Source organism: Solea solea, chromosome 15 (assembly GCF_958295425.1).
Source record: "Solea solea chromosome 15, fSolSol10.1, whole genome shotgun sequence".
NCBI lineage: Eukaryota > Metazoa > Chordata > Actinopteri > Pleuronectiformes > Soleidae > Solea > Solea solea.
In genome coordinates, this window is record NC_081148.1 from 11,235,223 (window position 1) to 11,254,494 (window position 19,272).

General features: G+C 41.3%; 2 protein-coding genes across 2 annotated transcripts in view; one reads left to right on the forward strand and one right to left on the reverse strand.

The window, feature by feature from the left end:
- The window catches only part of ttc7a (tetratricopeptide repeat domain 7A), a 53,018-nt gene extending 38,129 nt beyond the window's left edge, over window positions 1–14,889 (reverse strand). The window contains exons 1-11 of the mRNA XM_058651177.1: window positions 14,813–14,889; window positions 12,666–12,852; window positions 8,942–9,105; window positions 8,063–8,231; window positions 5,113–5,243; window positions 4,870–4,994; window positions 3,954–4,032; window positions 3,483–3,652; window positions 2,180–2,243; window positions 1,861–1,998; window positions 447–530 (exon numbers count right to left, since the gene is read on the reverse strand). Coding sequence (XP_058507160.1) covers window positions 447–530; window positions 1,861–1,998; window positions 2,180–2,243; window positions 3,483–3,652; window positions 3,954–4,032; window positions 4,870–4,994; window positions 5,113–5,243; window positions 8,063–8,231; window positions 8,942–9,105; window positions 12,666–12,852; window positions 14,813–14,869 — 1,368 coding nt within the window. The 5' untranslated portion in view covers window positions 14,870–14,889. The remainder of the gene's footprint in view (window positions 1–446; window positions 531–1,860; window positions 1,999–2,179; window positions 2,244–3,482; window positions 3,653–3,953; window positions 4,033–4,869; window positions 4,995–5,112; window positions 5,244–8,062; window positions 8,232–8,941; window positions 9,106–12,665; window positions 12,853–14,812) is intronic.
- A 410-nt stretch (window positions 14,890–15,299) lies between these two features.
- mcfd2 (multiple coagulation factor deficiency 2, ER cargo receptor complex subunit) lies at window positions 15,300–19,053 on the forward strand. The gene is made up of 4 exons (XM_058651180.1): window positions 15,300–15,448; window positions 16,469–16,702; window positions 16,801–16,960; window positions 17,410–19,053. Coding segments are annotated over exons 1-4 (528 nt in total). The 5' UTR covers window positions 15,300–15,446; the 3' UTR covers window positions 17,542–19,053.
- The last annotated feature ends 219 nt before the right edge of the window (window positions 19,054–19,272 follow it).

A 19,272-nucleotide genomic window follows, 5' to 3' on the forward strand; every position in this document is an offset into this window, starting at 1 on the left:
CACATATACCGTATGCTCTCTTGCTCTCACATACCTGAGGAAGGGATCGAGGAACAGGAGAGGAGAAAGAGAGGGAGCTATTGCTTTGTCCCTCTCATGAAATTCCCATCATTCCATCAGCATTTACATTTATTGAGCAGCAATCAGATTAAATATGATTTCCCCTTATTAGATTTTTGGTAGAATTTCTATGGGGTTGCTATGATGGGAACTTATAAATAGTTATTGGTAATTGCCAAAACCAGATTTGGGAAGTTCAACCATCCACCTTTACTGGCACATTCCAAATTTAAGACTTCGGTATGAATGCAATGTGTCGCATGCCTGGACACATGGGTGAGGAAGGAGCACCACAGTGCATGGCAGATGACGGATGTCTCCTTTGGGTGTGGCGTAACGTGGTGTGTGAGGGTCTGTTGCTGGTATATAAGGAGAAATGAGCTCACCTTCCCGGCTGCCATGAGTGACAGGCCCAACTGGTGCCAGAGGTGAAACTCGTTGAATGAGAACTTCATGGCTCGCTCCAGACACTGCAGAAGACACACACACACACACACTGACACGCTGACACGCTAATATGTGTGAGGTTATGTAATGAAGTGTGCGGAGAACGTGTAAGCAGGGTTTTCAGTGAGGGGAAGCACTGAACTGAACAAACACTGCATGTTTACATTGTCCTCACACGAAGCAATTTTTAAATCGGGGTGATAATGCATTCACTCGTTCCCTCAATCTTTCTTCTTTACAGAGCCACTGCTTCCACTCTCCTTCACTCTCGTCACCACACACCACCCACTCTGCTGTGTTTCAGTGCATAATGATGTGATTGATGTGTGTGGATGAGCAGAGGATGACATGTGGCGCTGCTCATTCAGATGTTGTCAGTCATGCAAAACTGAGCTCAAACAGCGGAGCGGTCTGTCTGATATTCTGAATAAATAATGAGCACTCAGGAGAAAGCCAGCGTGTGACAATTAGTGACATTTAAGGGTCTGGACTAGGGCGGGGGTATTTGATACAGTTTCAATATCGATATCTGGACTGTGATACGAATTTTATTCAATCAGTTTAATTATGGTACAGTTATAGGTTGTTTTCTTGCACTTGCAAACATGGAGCAACTTTCTGCTTTCATATGTATTCCGTGCACATAAGATCTTCCTGACATACCTTCATTCATCAAACAAGCGACAGCCTCTCAACACACAACACAGACACTCACTCACACACACACGTATTGATCCCTCTCTCCCTTTGGGGAATGAGCTCCATCTCTGGTTGTAACTTGCACGCCTATTGATATGATACAGGTAATACAGAAGTTTGATACCCAGTCGATACTACAAAGGTATTGAAGTTTCCACACCCAGCGAACTCCCACTCCTCACCCCTACCTCACTATGTTTGCCAGGAAACTAAGCAGCCTTTGTGTACCAGAAAGAAACACGGCTTGTTCTTTTGAGGCAGCCGAAGATAGCGAGGCCTTTACCTAAAGTAAAAGACAACTAGAGCTTGAATTAGCATTTGGCTGATCTATGAATCGGTCAGATCCGTGGACACACCAAATCGTGAGATGAAAAGGGTTGTAAAAGTGAATATAAAAGGAATTTGGAGCAAGATAAAGACAGAAAAATGGAGGAGGAAACAGACAATGCTGAAAAACGAGAAGAGACAAGAGGTAAAATGAGAGGAAAAGAAAACCCATAATCCCCTCGCTCAAGGTGACAAGGACCTTAATTAAAATGTTTGTCAAAGGCAAATCTCTCATTAACAAATCTCATCAACCTCTCTGTCGCTCCCCTCCCCTCAGACCTTCATCACAATGTGTGTGTCTTGAAGTTTGTGTGTGTCCATGCACACCTCAGACAGCATGGCATACTGCCCCCTCCTGGCCAGGCCTATGGTGAGCAGATCATAGACAGAGGTGGCATCCTGCAGACTGGCCTGACGAGCCTCGGCCTGGTCAGGCAGACGACTGATCACCGCGTCCCCGCTGGCCTGGATGAAGAGAGAGAGACTGAGTGAAGAGGACGGGGAGGCAGGAGGACGGGGACGAAGACTAAGGAAGGCAAAGGTGTTTTGCGGTTTCAATTGCCGAATTCAATAAACCATTTGAAACCGTAGATAGCAAGAATGCAGCAGATTATTGTGTGTGTGTGTGTGTGTGTGTGTAGCTCACCATTGACTCTGTGATGAGCAGCAGCAACACAGCTTCCTCCACCACGTCCTGAGGACAGAAGCAACTGCCAGGACACAGGAAAGAGGAAATAAGAACAGGAAGTTCAACACTTACACACACACACAGCTTGTCTTGAGGTAGATTGCCAGGAGTGTCTAGTTTCTGTCTCACCTGTGGAGCTGTAACACTACACGGACCACCATGAGAGTATCACGATACAATACTATCTCAGATGTCTCTCTCGCTCTCACTCGCTCTCACTCACTCACACACACACACTCGTCTCCATCCTCTTTTTACATGCCCCTCTTCCCTCTCAGGTCATCTCCACGTCCTATTCAAGGACACATTTACCAGACAGAGGAGGTAATTAATGACAAAAAAACTGAAGTACAAGACTTCCTTTTGACGAATTCTCCCGTTCAACCTCTCCTTCTAATCTTAGACATGGATTTAGATCTTCACTTATGATAGTGTGGGCAGGATTAGTCATGTGGCAGTGACTAAGTATGGCTCACAGGGCCTGAACAACAAGCACAGGATCCCCGCAGAGTGAGAAATGCAGAGACAAGGCAACAAAATGATACAGATAACTAGTCTGGTCTTGTTCAGACTGTACAATGGATATTGATGCCCTCTGGTGCCATGAACCTGTCCTACAGATGGATGTTTGCCCTCACTGAAATCATCATGGCTTCCAGTGGGAACACAAGAAAAAACATTATTCTAGCGACTTCACAAAAAGGTGAATCTGTATCTCTAAATGGGTGCAGGTTTATTTAGGCAAGCTCTTTTTTAAGTGGTTGACATCTGTTTTCTTAAGTCTCTACTTAAACTTAAGTAAGTGTTGATGGAGCTTTTTGTTCACAGCTGATCTTCAAGTTGCAACTGATTAGAACATGTCAGGAAGTGAATGCGGGGAACTGCCTCATCGGCTCCTAATTTCTAAGTCTCTCTGTCTTTGCCTGTCCAAACTAAAAAAAAGCCAGCAGCGGTTTTATACTTCTTAGTTCTGAGGTTCAAAAACAATGTGGCAGTGAGGATGGCAGCTGGATCTGGAGCAGAATCAAATGTATACATATTAGTATGGACTTTTTGAGGTTAGAACTAACTGCAAGCATCATTATCAGATAATGAGATAATCTGGTAGCCCTCTCACACCGACAGGGCTCTGTGCCGGTTCTGGTTCCTGAACCTAATTTTGAACCAGTTCAAACCAAAAAAAAAAATAAAGTTGGTTCTCAGCTGGAACCATGCAGACATTAAATCAGAATAGTCAAACAGAAACAGGGAGAACACAAACCCCTCCATGCTGTATCGCTGTGGTGGTTTAACAGTGGGGTAGATGACGTCTTTGGAGGCAGCGGCTCCCTCTCTGTGGAGCCAGGCTGAGGGTGGGGTGCCGAGTGGGGGCCAGTAGCTGTCTTCACTCACTGAGCTCAGCAGCACCTCTGCTAACTTCCTTGCTGCAGCCTAGGATGAAACCATAATGCAGTCATTCATTTAAATTCTGGCTAGACTGGCATGTTAATGAGCTCATGGTGTACGTATTTAATCATTAAATCACTTTTTTTTTACCAAGTACCACCTGAGGAAATATTGACCTCTCAAAGTGACACCATTATCACCAACGTTAAAGATACAGTGGTGTAAATAAGCCTTCAGCACGATTTTTTTTAAAAATGCCCTGATGCACATTTTTCCATCAGTGAGTGTTCAATGAGCGCTTAATAGCTAAGCTACTATTTGTATGAGTCAGAGAGAGACAACTCACCTTCCTGAAGCTCTGAGACCCTCGTGACTCCACCACCCTGAGCACCCTACGGAGCTGGTGAGCACCCTGCGCAAGATGACTAACACACACACACACACACACACACACACACACACACAGTGGGAGTACAGTATATCAATACTAAATTCAAGGTTTGGTGGATATAAGAGCAGATAGCACAGTTCCTAGTGTGTACAACAGGGATGGACCAGGACTTTCTTACATACTAAGGGCCACATAAACAGTAAATCAGTGACTCTCGCTAGTATCTGCATTTTTCTGTATGCACATGAAAAATTATTGTTTCAAAATCGTCACAGCCCCTTTTTACAACACAAACTACAGGATGGGACGTTTTCAGCAAAACAAAGAACATTATGGACTGTTTGGCACTAATATTTCTTGAGGGCGGTAAAAACATGATAATAAATAGTAATAAATAATACAACATTGTTAAAATACGTTATCGCCCTCAAGAACGGTCAAAATGACCCCCCCTTGTTAGCTCTAGACATCAAGGCCTGTTGAACTGCTTCTCAGATTTTCTAAATTCAAGAGCAACACTGACTCCTTGTGTTCAAATTTTAAAATGCATCTCTCTCCTGCACTGGTGCCATGCACAGTGTACCCCAAACTTTTATGGTGAGCCACTTTTGGAAGATGACAAACCATCTTGACCTACTTTTTACTGCCATTTCTGAAACACCCTGTTATTCATATTTTGAATATTACTGTATTGTTATACAGTAGATACACTGTGTGTTTGGGTTATTGAAAACATGTTTAATACGACCAAAAAAAGAATATCTGACTGTGTTTATGGATGTCGAAGATGGCATTTAATGATCACAATGTGTCTGTCACATTGAAGAATATGGTGAGGATTTTGTCACTGTTATCTGTTTTTAAGTCTCACCCCCTGTGCAGCAGACAAAGGTAAGCACTCTGTAACGCAGCCTGAAGAAAGTAGCCCAGGTCTATGTCCACAAGGGGAGGAAACAGACTGGCTTTGGCAGTCTTGGCATGGGGCATCGTTACTGTCTGAAAAAAAAACACGCAAAACAAGGTTAATAGTCAGCGCTTTCTTTCACTCCATTTAGGATTACACGACTCACATCTTTCTACATGTTTTTTTTTTGTTTTTTTTTAAAAAAGTCACCTTATCGAGCTCCTGCAGGAAAGACAGAGCAGCATCGCAGGCCCGGAGGTAACACGACAGACTCTCCTCTTCCCTTTCTAAGAGACGAATCCGCGACCCAGCAGAAACTGTCTGGTGGTCCAGAGACAGACCTGAAACACACGGATGACGTCACCACCACCTGCTAACACCAGAAAACGTGTACTATTTAATACCATTAAATGATTCTACTTTTTTACGTCTTTTATAGATAGATAGATAGATAGATAGATAGATAGATAGATAGATACTTTTTAAAGTTGCCCTGGCACACTACTGAACCATCATTTACATTTATAGCAAAACCTCGCGTGGTGTTTGAAACACCATGTATTGCTCTGTGATGCCATTATATAATGTTAACAGAAGACGCACTGTGTTGACTCAGTGAAAATGTTATTTTGTAAGTCATCTGGCGTGTATGACACTCACTGACGCTTCAACACAAATGAAGTACACAAAGGTAAATAAAGGTACTTGAGAAAGACACATAACAGTCACCGAGCTTCATGGAACTGCACCAATACATCATCACTAAGCTGCTGGGGCAAATTAACTTAATCTTGTCATTACCATATTAAACTGATACACTGACTGCACAGTGTAATGGTGATGGATGTTTATATTGGTCCCTTTAAGCTTTGTTTTTTCTCTGTTATTTTATGTCAGTTTTGCAGAGAAATGGTGATTTGATTCACAACACAAAGGAAGTGCATTATATTCTGTTTACAAAACAATGACCCACCACTACAACTATGGTGTTTTTCATACAGGAGTGCTTATTATGACACAACACAACATAACACTGACACTTGATAAAAAAGGTTGGCGCCATATATTATTAACATCAGTAAATACTTCCCTGAAGAGTTAATGGTCTAAATCACTAGTTTCAGATAGCTCATGATGTGGATTTTATAAATTATGATTCCATTTAGAGCAGGGTAGTCCAAACCGTTTTTTTTTTTCTTTTTTTTTTTTTTTAACGAGTGCCAGATTAGATAATGTGAAAATTCCTGGGGGCAAATGGTTCCCTTAACAGTAACCGCTACATACTAATGCACTGTTCTACAATCATTTTATTTTCATTATCTAAGCCACGCAGGAGTGAGCATATTAAAAAATCTGGAGTGAGATATCATAATAACGTCCATGGAGATGAATGCATGCATCTGTCTGTCACGACTGGGTTGCAAACCCTGGACTCTTTTCGGACCGGGCTGGACTTTGGACATGCCTAATTTAGAGGAAAATGGTTATGGTTGTGGATAATAATGACATAGTAAAGGTAGACTGACACAGTCAAGGTCATTGTTATTACGGTGCGTGTGCAGCAATGTCCCCAACATCTCTTTATTTATCATAAGTGTGACATTATTCTACATTAATTTAATACCATACAGAGGAAGCAGTGAATGCTGGTAAAGATGTCTGCTCTCATGTCTGTACCCATTGGTACAAATAAACAGATGGAGGAGGAACTTTTCTAGACCGGTGTCTGTGATGGACAGCAGCCTCGGGCCAGATGCCAGTTCTAATTGAATAAGCAGAAAGCTGCCGAGAGACAAGACATAATAGACCAAATATTCCCACAACAATATGCAATACACAAACAAAACATGGGAATGAGCAGTGTAACCCCCACAGGACCTGCTCCATTTCCTCATGAGAGTCGTCAAACAATTCACAGTAAATATTATTAAGTGGGTTTAAAAACAATCAAAGGGGAATCCAAAGCTGACAGTTATGATCATAAAATCATCCTCAGTTTAATGAGCATGAGCTCATGTCCGATTATCAGGAAATGGGGAGTGTAATGACATGATGATAATGATGTGCATAACAAGATTCTCCAGAGCTCCAAGGAAAACAGGCTATGCAATGTGCTTCGACTTTTGACTTTCACCACGCTCCATTAAGACAGAAATAGTCAAGATGCTATCTGACAAGAAAACGTCACCCCAAAATAATCTGATTCAGCTTGTGTTCGTGTGACTGAATCACAGGTTGTACTGTGCGACTCACACTCAGCATCTGAATGTGTCCAGTGTGAACCCCACCAATAGGAAAAATGGCTAAAGAGAAAACACAATGGCTTTTTTTTGTGGTCGTTCACAACGATGGGCTAATTTTCACATGTCATCCACGAGCTGAGGTTACATTTGAGTACAGTGGGAGGTTAATGACACAACTCTCTGTCTCATAAAGCTGATGGTTTCCAGCTGCATTACATTTGTTTCCACAGAATTTCACAGAATTGCATCTGTCAACCCCCACCATTTACAAACTCCAAACAAGGTCGTACCGATTTTAGGATTGTAATGACTCCTCACAGATGGGAATAGGAATGGAGAAATGAATGGAGTCGTGAAAGGAGTCATTCAGTCTTTCTTGTAGTGATTTTCAGGGAAACATGCCAATCGTCAGTGATACCTCTGCTTATAAAAAAAAGGCCCAGGGTGACAGGTAAGAGATCTGCTGTAAATGTTAATTATACGCATGGGTCACAGTTTTCTGTGAAGAACCGCACATTTCCCGTTGTTTATAAATCCCAAACTTTGCGTAGAAAGAGGCGTATGAGCTTGTTTACGTAGCGTGTACATCGCCAAAATGGATGCCAAAATTCCAAATGGCCGACTTCCTTTTGAGTTGATGCCATGGTTACCATCTTCCCACCAAGTTTCCCACCAAGAAATTCGGTGGACTTCAATTTTGGCTCTGTTTTCACCTTAGGGGGCGCTATAGAGCCCTTGGGCAACGCACGAATCCGGGCACTATGCCAATATCACATTTTCACCAAGTTTCAAGAGTTTTTATGCACGTTAATTCCCTCAAAAATGACCACAAAGCCACGGATTAATTAATAATCTGGAGGAGCACAAATTCATGCTCGGGCCCTAAGAAAACAAGGGACTCTTTAGGCCTCAGTTACCTTTAATGACAAACGCCTCAGCCAGCAGTCGCAGGTGATATGTGGGCTGGTCATTCAGTGTCAGCTCCTCCAGGCCCACCCTGGCACACATTCCCTGAGCGTCCCAGTAGCGGCCTTGCACATAATGCACTTTGGCCATCAACAGCAGAGCTTCATTCAAGTACCGCGGCTGGAAGACAAAACAGTATAAATGGTAAGCAGCAGCTGGGGAACACAAAGGTGTACGTTCTGTGTCATAACGCACTATCATTGTCATATGACAGTAATGGTGCGAGCTCAATGGAGGCAGAGAGGTCTGACACACATACAAAGACGAAAACAAGAAGATGGGAGACAAGATTGTAGACATGTAGGTATGCATGACAAGCAGGTACAGGCAAACACGTAGCAAAAAGGTAAGAAGCAGACATGAGAGAAGGTGGAAGGTAGGCTAAGAAAAGGGGGAAAAACAAGCAGGCCATTGAACACCGATCAGGGTCAAAGAGAAACAGATCGCAGGGCTGAGGATAAGTGGAACTAAGTGTGTAGAAGAGTGAAGCGGGCAGGGGAATGGAGATTGAGAGGAAAGTCTAATGGAGCCAGTGAGCGACAGGAGAAAAGAAGCAGGGCCTGGGAGGAGTGTAAAGACGCTGGAGATGAGGTGAGTTTGTTAAGTAAAAATGGATGCACACCAAATATTCAAGACTTCAAACTCCCACAATTTGACTTATGCTACATGCTCCTGTTGGACAGTACCAGCTGTCAATCACGCTGATGTCCACTCATACGTGCCGTCCTTTATCGTCTCTAAATAGAGCCTAATTAACAAAATGAACATCATGTGCTTATGAAGGAGACCTGAAACTATTACGGTCTTTGAGTAACACAGAGTAGACTGACCGTGAGGCGGCCTCGGCTCAGGATGGTGTTGAGGTGACCTTTGGCCCTGCTCAGCCTGGGCTGGGTTTCTTCCCTCAAAGGTGTGGCGCGCCGCAATAGGTCCATGTTGTCTTGCAGGCACTCCTCCAGCAGCGCCTCGGCCGTCAGCAGGGTCCCGTAATCATCTGGGGGTGAGATTTGAAAAGTCGAAAGCAAATGCTATTGGCACAGGTCTGAGTTCAGGGTCATGGGGTCGTTTGTTTCTGGAGCCAAAGCAAACCTCGCTCAGTCCATCAAAAGCAACATTTCCCACCGACTCTGGGAGAACAGTTGAACTACGCTACGGTTAGTTAAAAGGCTACATTTTCCATGTCCCACATACTTTCCTGAAATAGCTTGAACATTGTAATCACATGATAAGCACATGCACCTTCACTGGATCATGTTATCAAAGTTTACTCTAATGATAAACTAACCTGTCCTACTGCGACAGTGTCTTACTCTCAGGGTCAAACGGTGAAGCTTTCTGTTTAGGCGTTTTATTTTGTGTAAACATTTTGTGAAATGAAGGACATTTTGCTCGGTCTTCATGTTCTGTCACACCTTAGTTGGGCTGTTTATTGGTTAAGGGTTTTAGTGTGTGTGTGTTCTTATGATTTGTTGCCTCTTTAGGTCCTTTCCTGGTATAAAAAGGACCAGTTGCCTTTCTGGAGACCACCAACTCTGGTGTGTGTGTGTGTGTGTGTGTGTGTGTGATGTGAGCTGTGTTTACACTCTGATATACTTGACATATTTGCCAGTAGGTTTTATCAGCACAGCCGTATCCGCCCACCAGAGCTTTTGAATGAATTTAAACAAGTTGAAGGTCAGACTTTGGTTGGACAGTTGAAGTTAAAGCAATAGTATTTCACATTTGTTGAAGCAGCAAACACGAGGATTTTCGGTTGAATGTGTGAGCAGTGCGTCTGTGTCCTAGAATACCTTGCTTTTCTTTAAGATGTGCGTGGTTCACAGCACAATAAACACTGAGAAGTATATGTGACCAAGGCTTCAAGCTATCTACATATGAATGAATATGTCACAAACATGACTCTTTCAAGGTAAGAGCACTCCAGCGAATGCACAGCCTCATACTGTAGAGTCCGGGCATTTAGTATTGAACAGTTGACCCTTGACCCTCAGTTAATCGGTACTTCTGGTTCTGGTGGCTATTGAAAAAGACAAGGAGATAATTACATGCAAACACGGCGGTAAACACTTTGCTAATGTTTAATAATCCTGTGTATTTTGATGGGAAACACAGATTGTGAGCAGAATGTTATGTTTTTCTTTTTTTGTTGTGGATTTTATCACTCATTTCGTTTCTTAATTGTTTGACCTGCAATGTGAACGAACAATCAGATCAGCAGCTATGGTGACCTTAAGGCAACAGGACCTAATGACTTGACCTGGGTGCTTTTCACTTAATGGTGGCTGTGTTGAAATCTCCTTTTTAAAATGCCCTTGAAGCAGCCATGTATGCTTTATTCGGCACACCTGTTGAAGTTCTTGTTAATTCAAATATCTAATCATCCAGTCACATGGCAGCAACTCAGTGCGTCTAAAGAAGAAAGGTGATTTAAGCGAATTTGAATGTGGCATGGTTGCTGGTGCCAGATAAGCTGGGTCTGAATATTTCATAAACTGCTGATCTACTGGGAATTTTTTATGAAAAACCATAACTAGGATTTACAAAGAATGGTCAGGAAAATAAAGAGAAAATATCCAATAAACTGCAGTTCTCTGGGCAAAGAGGTCAGTGGAGGATGGCAGACTGGTTTCAGATTATAGAAATGCAACACAGCCGTGACTCAAAAAGGAGTCATTACAACAAACAACAAAGTCCACGGAGAAAATCTGTGCTTCTGAGATCATGACTGGGCGATTAGATCCACATCATCTTCCTTCCTAGCACTCAATATTGCCTTAATACTGCACGTTACAGTCTGCTTATGCCGAGTGATCGCTGTGTACCTCCCTCCTTTATCACTCTCCTGAACGAGCCTGCCAGATGAGCAGGCACCATGTTGATTTAACACATGGGTGCATGTGCAGGCAGGGAGAAAGTGCCGCTCTGCACTATCAGTCAATTAAGGGCCCCCGATCGCCGCAGACGTGCAGTCACATCGCCTGGAAATATATTTACTTTACTAAGGTGAGAGGTGGCGGCAGACACATTAGTGACTTGCCAAAGTCGGGCTTTTATGAAGCACAGGATGATGAGTGTGTTTGCGTTTCTTTGAGCATGAGCGCTGCATGGAAAGACTTTGAGGGTAAAAAAGCAGCCAGTGGATTGTTCACTGGAAAGTCTTGTTTCACATGGGAAGCAGCAGGGGGTTCGGCCTATAGGGCTATACATACAATAGGCCTACATGTACTGTATATAGCATTGATCATGCACACAGTCTTTTATTGTGTACTGTAAACATCCAGCCGCTGACATTTCACTCTTGGAGACATCTGGCAACCTCTCTGTGACCCTGCTCTAACACAATTATACACATGTAACAAACTCTTAATTATTGTTGTTGTTGGTTGTTGTTTTTTGGACTATCACACTTATTTTAGGAGCAATATTTTAAAGTTCACAGACTACTGCGAGCCAATTCACAATATAAATATGGACAAGGGCAAATATGTACATATTTCTCGCTGTTTTACTCTCATTTCTGTCTCACAAAAACAGCAGTTTTATGGAGACTCTTTTTAAATCTGTTGATAAGTGTATTTGCATTGTTTCAGTGCTCGACCTTTATCAGGCAAAAATGTGTCACCGAAACCTTTGAAACAAATAAATCAATGCTAGTTAGACAGTTTGTTTCCTGTTTCTAACAGTGAAAAGGAAGGAAAGGATCAAAACAAAACAAAATACTGTAAACGGGAGCTCTAACATGTACAGGTCTTTTCCTTCCTTTTTCTTGATTTATTCATCTCATATTTATCTAAATGTTTTTACCCGATGTGTGTGTCCTTTTTCGGTTTCTGCCATTTCTGTAAAACCTAATATTACTCACAATGTGAAGGTAAAAACTAGAGCTGAACAATGAATCAAAATTTTATCGAAATTGAAATTCAAAATGGCAGGAGGTGTAATATTTGTTAAAGCCAAAATGTGTCAAAATATCATTTTAGATGAATTATTGTCTTGACACAGACACATCATATTCTACAGATTGTAGAATAATGATGGCAAAATGACCATTCCCTCAACACATTTTGGCTCACATTATACACATAATAAATAAATAAACTGTATGTTAAAAGCTGAAAAAAATCTGGCCAAAAAAAAAGTTGAGAATAGTTGAGGAAACCTGTATGAACAGTAACCCAGTCTATGCAGCTGTGAGTCCAAAGTCCAACTTGCAATGTACTGTCCCTCTTGTCCACCCTTGAGAGGAATAAACATGGTCTAGATAAGTATACATATCAATTGTAAACAGGAAGCGTGTGAGAGACACCGTAAATCCTCATTTCTCATAATGCAGTGAATGAAAAGGCATTTCTGTAGCCATTGATTTTTATGTTCACTTCCTGAAGTGAAATAACTTCACTCCAACAACTTTTGACAGAATCCTTCAAACTACCTGCACGTTCTCAAACATGACTTGTGTCCTTGAGTGAGTGGTGACTTCAAACACCTGAACATTATAAACCCCCCCGACCTCAACTTCACTCCTGCGGGTGTGTGGACGAACCACTTGCTCACCGTCTTCGTGGAACCTCGCAGCCTGCATCTGCTCGATGATCATCGGCAACTTGTCCCACTGGCACTCGGCCCGGCAGCGCTCCAGCTCCGTTTCCAGCCGGCTCTGGGTGAAGGAGACCCGGGATGCCATCGCCGCTCTGTCCCGGTGGTGACTGAAGTCCCCGGACACGATGGGAGTAACTGCAAACTGAGGAGGGGAATAAACGTGTGTTTGAGTGCGGGAGGATGGAGGGAGGGAGGAGGGAAGGAGGGAGGGAAGGAGTGTTACAGGAGGTCAGGGCGAACAGAAAGGTAGGACTGTCAATAATTGTGATCATTTTAATAATCGATTTTTCTCCAATTAATGACTTTGTGGTGTCAACTCGACGAGTATTGTGTAATCAGCATTTCCTAATCCGAATGATTTGTTGTTTTTGTTTTGTTATTCTCTTAAGTGAGCACTAAAAAGCACTATCATTATTATTACTGTTATTGATATTATGTTATTGTTATTATTTTACCTTTACTGTGAGAATAGGTGTTAAAGTATTGTTCACAGTTACCCTTTCTATTAGGGGTTGCCAGGTCTGTGTTTTTTCACAGTATTGTATATATACTTTCTGACTTTTCTTTGAGTATTTTGCCTCTTTAGCAGACACAAAGGATATAAACAACTGATACTGAAGAATGTAAAAAGTTCAAGAAGTTATTTTTGCTGTAAAGCATCAGAATCAATCAGCCCTCAACAGGAAAAACAGGTATGCACAATTCTGCTAATCGTCCTATAGGTCCTGTCCAGACTTGTACATTAACAAGTACATGTGCCACAACACAGAAATAAACTGATAACTTTGGAAATAAAATATCATGGGTGTCTGTCCAGGTTCTCCAGTTTCCTCTCCCAAAAACATGCAGATTAGACTCTGGACACTCTAAAATGACTGTAGGTGTGAGAGTGAGAGTGAAAGGTTTTTCGTCTCTCTGTGTTTGGATGGACTGGTGACCTGTCCAAGGTGTGACCCCCATCTTTAGCTGTTTTCCACTGGGATTAGCACCAGCCTCATCCCTCATCTGAGTATATAGATGGGAGGATTTTTATAGTTCAGTCTGAGGCACACACTGTGATACCTCCAAGGCCCACCAGAAGGTCACGTCCCACACTTTGGAAAGCACTAGAGTACTTAATGCTGTACTTTATTCACAACAACTATCTTGCTTTCTTTTTCCTACCTGGATTATTCAAATAGTAACATAATATAATGTTTCTAAGCAGGACAGAGAAAACCAAAAACTAACATTTTAGTTTACTTTGTATGTCAGTGAATTGTCACACAATCAAAGAACTACTAACACATGGTGTTAAAATACAAGGTAATTGTAGGACCTTGGTTAAATAGCTTTAAGGGGTAAACTGCTTTTACTGCTATTAGTGTTGTCTTTGTAGACATACCATATTTGTTAATGATAACAATGTTTGGTCTTGGGCTGGCTTAATTACCACCAGACTGTTTTTTGTTTTTGTTTTGTATTTTCAGGTGTTAAATTTACATGACACTAAATAATGAAAACGACTACACACTTGAAAGTAGAAACACTTTCATTGCGCCCATATGGATGCATGTTTGTCCACATTGTCTTACAGCAGCCGCTAGAGGTTTCTCTGTGTAATAATATGATTTATAGCTGTCTAAAAGAAGACTCTCTATTCCATTCCACTAACTCTTTAACTGGATTAGGTGGGCCTTAAGTATTAGCAGCCAAAGACTGCTGGAAGTGTGCAACCAAGCTGTTGTGCACGATATTCCATATATGGTGCTGCTGTCTAGTATTCGTTTAGTAGATGTGCTCAGTGGATTGAAAAAACAAAATTTGTAACTGCCTGGCTTGCTCTGATCTGTGTTCAGCAGAATTGGCAGGTCAAACTTGTGGCTCAGTGACAAAACATGACATTTGTCATTCGGCACTGTATAAAGCCCTAGGTTGTACAAAGACAATTCAAATGAACGCTCTTTAATGTACGGGAACTGATGGGGAAAGGGAAAATTAACAAAACAACACCACTAAACTATTTCTATGAACCACAGGCCAAAATACACACTCTCTACTTTGAGATTTGTTTGGATTTTACTGCAAGTCTATAACAACTACTGCGTGACACCAAATATAACCTCGAGCCTCCGTAACAGAGATTTAGCAGCGTCATTTTCTCTCTGGAAACTTGACATTTGTTTGACACACGTCGATATTTCCGTCTGTCCACCACCAGCATACAGTATGAGTGTAATGTTGCTGTTGCTGCTGCTGATCTCACGCCCCCTGCTGACGTAACATGGAATGCTTTTTCTCTCTCAAGATAGATCACGACCATGTGGTATAACGTGTACTGTATGTACATGTAATGTATTTTCTAAGTGATTCAGTGTTTGCAGTTCATGGTTCGTAACAACGAATGTAAATTCCTTCTGTAACCACCCCGGGGTTAGCTCAGCGCGTAGCATTGTTATACAATCTCGTAACGTTTGCTAAGTCTACTTTGGTTGGTTGCAATGTTATCGATGAACTCATAAATTCGTTTGTTTTCTACTTCCGGAAATGTCCGGTGGCGTGGAGACGGCGCAGTGAACTATCTCGCTTCGTCTCCTGACTCTCTGATTATATTAACCAATCATATTGAGCTGTCGTGTCCAACAGGGGCTACGGCAAGCGGCGTGGCTCTTACAAGCAAGTTGTGACTCAGAGCACTTCTGTTCCAAACAATAACTGTCCACTACACGGAGCCAGGTGAAGAATCGCATTACGTGCATGTAGGTGTCACACTTTGTATTTATTTTATAACTAATATTTGACAGCTAGTGGTCGCTTGTCTTTACGAAGCTTGTTTGAAAGCACATTTTAGCACAGCTTCTTAGCTAACGCGAATGCTTTAGTTATAGGTTTTAACAGAAATGTCACAGGAGGCTAAAGCTAATATTTACACAAACGGTTTACCGTTAACTTAGCGACATTTCTGCCGCTGGTACTTTTACGATTATGTTTACAATTGTATATACATGTATGGGTTGTATATAAAGGTTAGATATGTACATTTTATTTTACCAGGCAATACATTTAGAAATTAATTCTTATTTACAATGTTGGCATGGCAAGTGCCAGTAACACACATGGAAAGTGTCATAAAGACCAGATGTTTTTTTTTTTTTTTTGTTTTTTTTTAAAAAAGGCCATTAAAAGCAGAGACAGAGACAAGTTCCAGTCATTTAATGCAGCAAATGAAAAGGACAGGTGTCCAAAGCAAGACTTTGTTTTGGGGTTGTGTATTTAACATCAAATACAGGCTGTAACTTAGAGTTAACAACAATTAATTGCTAATAGTTAATTCGTTTACACTTCGATTAAATATTTAATCTATCATAATGTTGAGACAATAAAGGAAAAAATATAGAAAAGAAGAAATAGATGGTTCATAATATGTAAAGTGTAACACATGTTACACTGTGCGCTGGTCTTTTAACTCCACCTGTCTGTCTGTCTATCTGTCTTGTCGTTGTCTGTCTTTTATCTGCCCTCTAATTAATTTCCTATGAGAGAAAAATTGCAGAAAGAGTTAAATATTTAAAAAAACATTTAAAAAAAAAAACCAAACAATTAAATAATATAATACAATATCCTGACTGAGCCAAATGTTTTTTTCATATATGAATTGTTGAAATCTGCTGGAAATGTCAGAGGAGATCAAAATGGCAGGTAATAGAGTTCTGACAGGACTGGAATTTCCTATTTTTCATCATCGATCTATCTCGTCTGTCTGTCTCTCAATTCTGTAGGCCTTTGTGCAGAATGAGTTGCAGAAGATCTGGTGTGCAGATCTGGGGGAGTCTGCTCCTCCTCGTGTCCTGTTGTCTGCTCGGTGTTTCGTCTCATTCAGATCACCAGCAGCAGCATCAGCAGCAGCAGCAGCAGCAGCAACAGCAGCAGCCACCGCCACCCATCGTGGAGAGCGCAGCGCACGTAAGCCATGGTCATGGCCGCCTGGATAAAAACATGGTTCAGGACAAAGAGTGAGTGACTTTCCCTCAATAAAATAGGTTAAACAAACCGTGAACACAGTCAGCAACGTTCAAACTCTGTATTGTGCCTTTTGACGTTTGTCTGCCAGTCACATCATGGAGCATCTGGACGGAGTGATAGACAAACCAGAGAAGGACATGACACCCCAGGAGCTTCAGCTGCATTATTTCAAAATGCACGATTATGATGGAAACAACCTCTTGGACGGGCTGGAACTTGCCACAGCGATCACACATGTACACAGAGAGGTAGGTTTGTGAACATTAAGCCTATTTACCATAAATACTGATACTTCATCATTATGTTTCAGAGGCTAATCAAGCACCAAACCAGCTGAAACAGATTGTTGCCTTATATCGAAACAGGAAGCGCAAAAGTTGTACTATATCTACAGAACTTGTACTATAACTTAAGCAAAATATGTTTACCAAGCTCTAACATGTGCAGGTTTTCTCATTCTTTATCTTTGTGATTATTTTAGTTTTTATTTAGTCAACATATTCAGAACAGCTCAAAGCCCAAAGATAAAATCAGTGATCATTATATGCAATTCCAAAGTTTTTACTGCTTATCAAACCTTATCAGTTAAAATAATAAAATATAAATATTGTTTCTGTCCTGATGAATACCATTTTTTGTTACCGCATGGTCGCTCTTGTTGTGACATCTGCGCTTTCTATCTTCCGTTCTTCTGCAGGAGAGAGGAGAGGAGAGCCAGCCAATGAAGGAGGAGGACCTCATTTCTCTCATCGATGATGTTCTGAGGGACGATGACAAAAACAATGACGGTTATATAGATTATGCAGAGTTTGCCAAATCACTGGAATAGAGTGTCATGACATTCATTTATGTCCACAACAACTGCAAGGGATCTGCAGAGATGAGTGGAGTCGTAGGTGGACGTACAAGGAGCCAAACTGTGAAGCCGCATTACATAGAGGAATCTTTTTCATTCACAGTCAATCAGGATTTCAGTCAGTTTTTTTGTTCTGTTAAGGTTTGTCGTAGTCCTTTTTTATTTCAAACTGCAGCAGTAGATTGGGTTATGCCAGCCTTTCAGCAAATAAACAGTTGGAATACCTTTAATTAATCTCCATTATGCTTAAAAATTAGTCTAAAAGGGTTATATTTGGTTTATAGTTTTTCTGATTCTTTGATTCTTGTCAGTGACCTGATGCAGTAAGGTTCAAAATTCCCTTTAAAGACTATTGTGTAACATTCAGCTGCTTATAAGAAGAACTGTTCAGAACCACATGCGGACTACACAGTGTTGCCTACACAGTGTAGGGTGAACTCAGTGTTTATATGAACAGAAGTGTCTTTTTTTTTTTTTTTAGTGGTGCTACACTTTAAATTGGACCAGTTTCCATTTCAGAATGTGGCTCGTAAAAAATGTTGGGACCAAATGATTCGGCCTGTGATTTCATTACCTTTGCTCTTTGTGAGGAGGATGAGATGAACAGGTCGTTCTCGTGTGAACAGAAAGTGACCTTGCTCAGATGTATTGTCTGTGATGTCGTGTAGAGTAGAAAACCTTGTTGAAGTTATGAGGTGGAGACGAAGAACAACAAAATAGTGTTACCGGAGGAACGGTGTGGCACCTCGTCACATCACCACCTCACGTTTCCTCTCGAGGTAACTCCCGCAGTAATCTTCACTCCCCTATATTCTGTCAGCTCAGCAGATCCTCCTCATTTACCTGTGAATGTAAATCAGTATGGTGCTGTGCTGTGCTGATTCTTTATCACTGGATAAGCTAGACATAAAGCACACTGGCTGATGCTGCTGCCACTGCAGCTTCACAGATTTGTAAGAAAGCATTTGTATCCTGCCCTCCATTAGTTGCCTTTAAAACGTACAGCTGTATTTTTGTCTGTTTGAAATATACCTGTTTGGTGTGTGGTGTTACAAAAATAATAGCTTTACAAACAGAGAAGTAAAAGAAAGAGAAAAAAAACAGGGTTTTGTTTTATGGTCGTGACAACCACTCAGCCAAAATATTTCACAGTTGACACTAAATCCCAGGATTTTCAGAAATACACAGATCTTTGATGAGGATCAGATCAGCAATTGTCAAAAATCAAAAAGTAGGATAGATGAACAGAGAGTTTAGTGTTTATTAGTACGGTAAGAATATAACATTTCAGGTCTTTTGTGTGTTAAATCTGTGATTTCTCAAATATTTTCTGTATGGATGAATTATATATTTTGGCCATCCAGTATTGTTTTCTTCAATCAATTCAGGTTGTTGAATACAAAAAAAAAAAAAAAAAAAGTGAAAAACATTGCAAGTGCTGTCTCTGGGATGTGAGAAATAATAATAAAAAAAAGGTAAATTCGAGATTATGTGTCGTCTCGTATGGATTATGCTCAGAACATTTTGGAAAATAAGAATTTTCCTGGCAGATAATGTGAATGCTGCCTTTGATCTGCAGATGAAACACAAATGAGATGGTTGCCATAGCATCCTGCATATGGATTAAAGGCGGCCGAGGGCAGCGTCCATCTTGATTCATATTTAATAACTACGAGAAATTTGAACCGCGTCTGTGGGCTATGA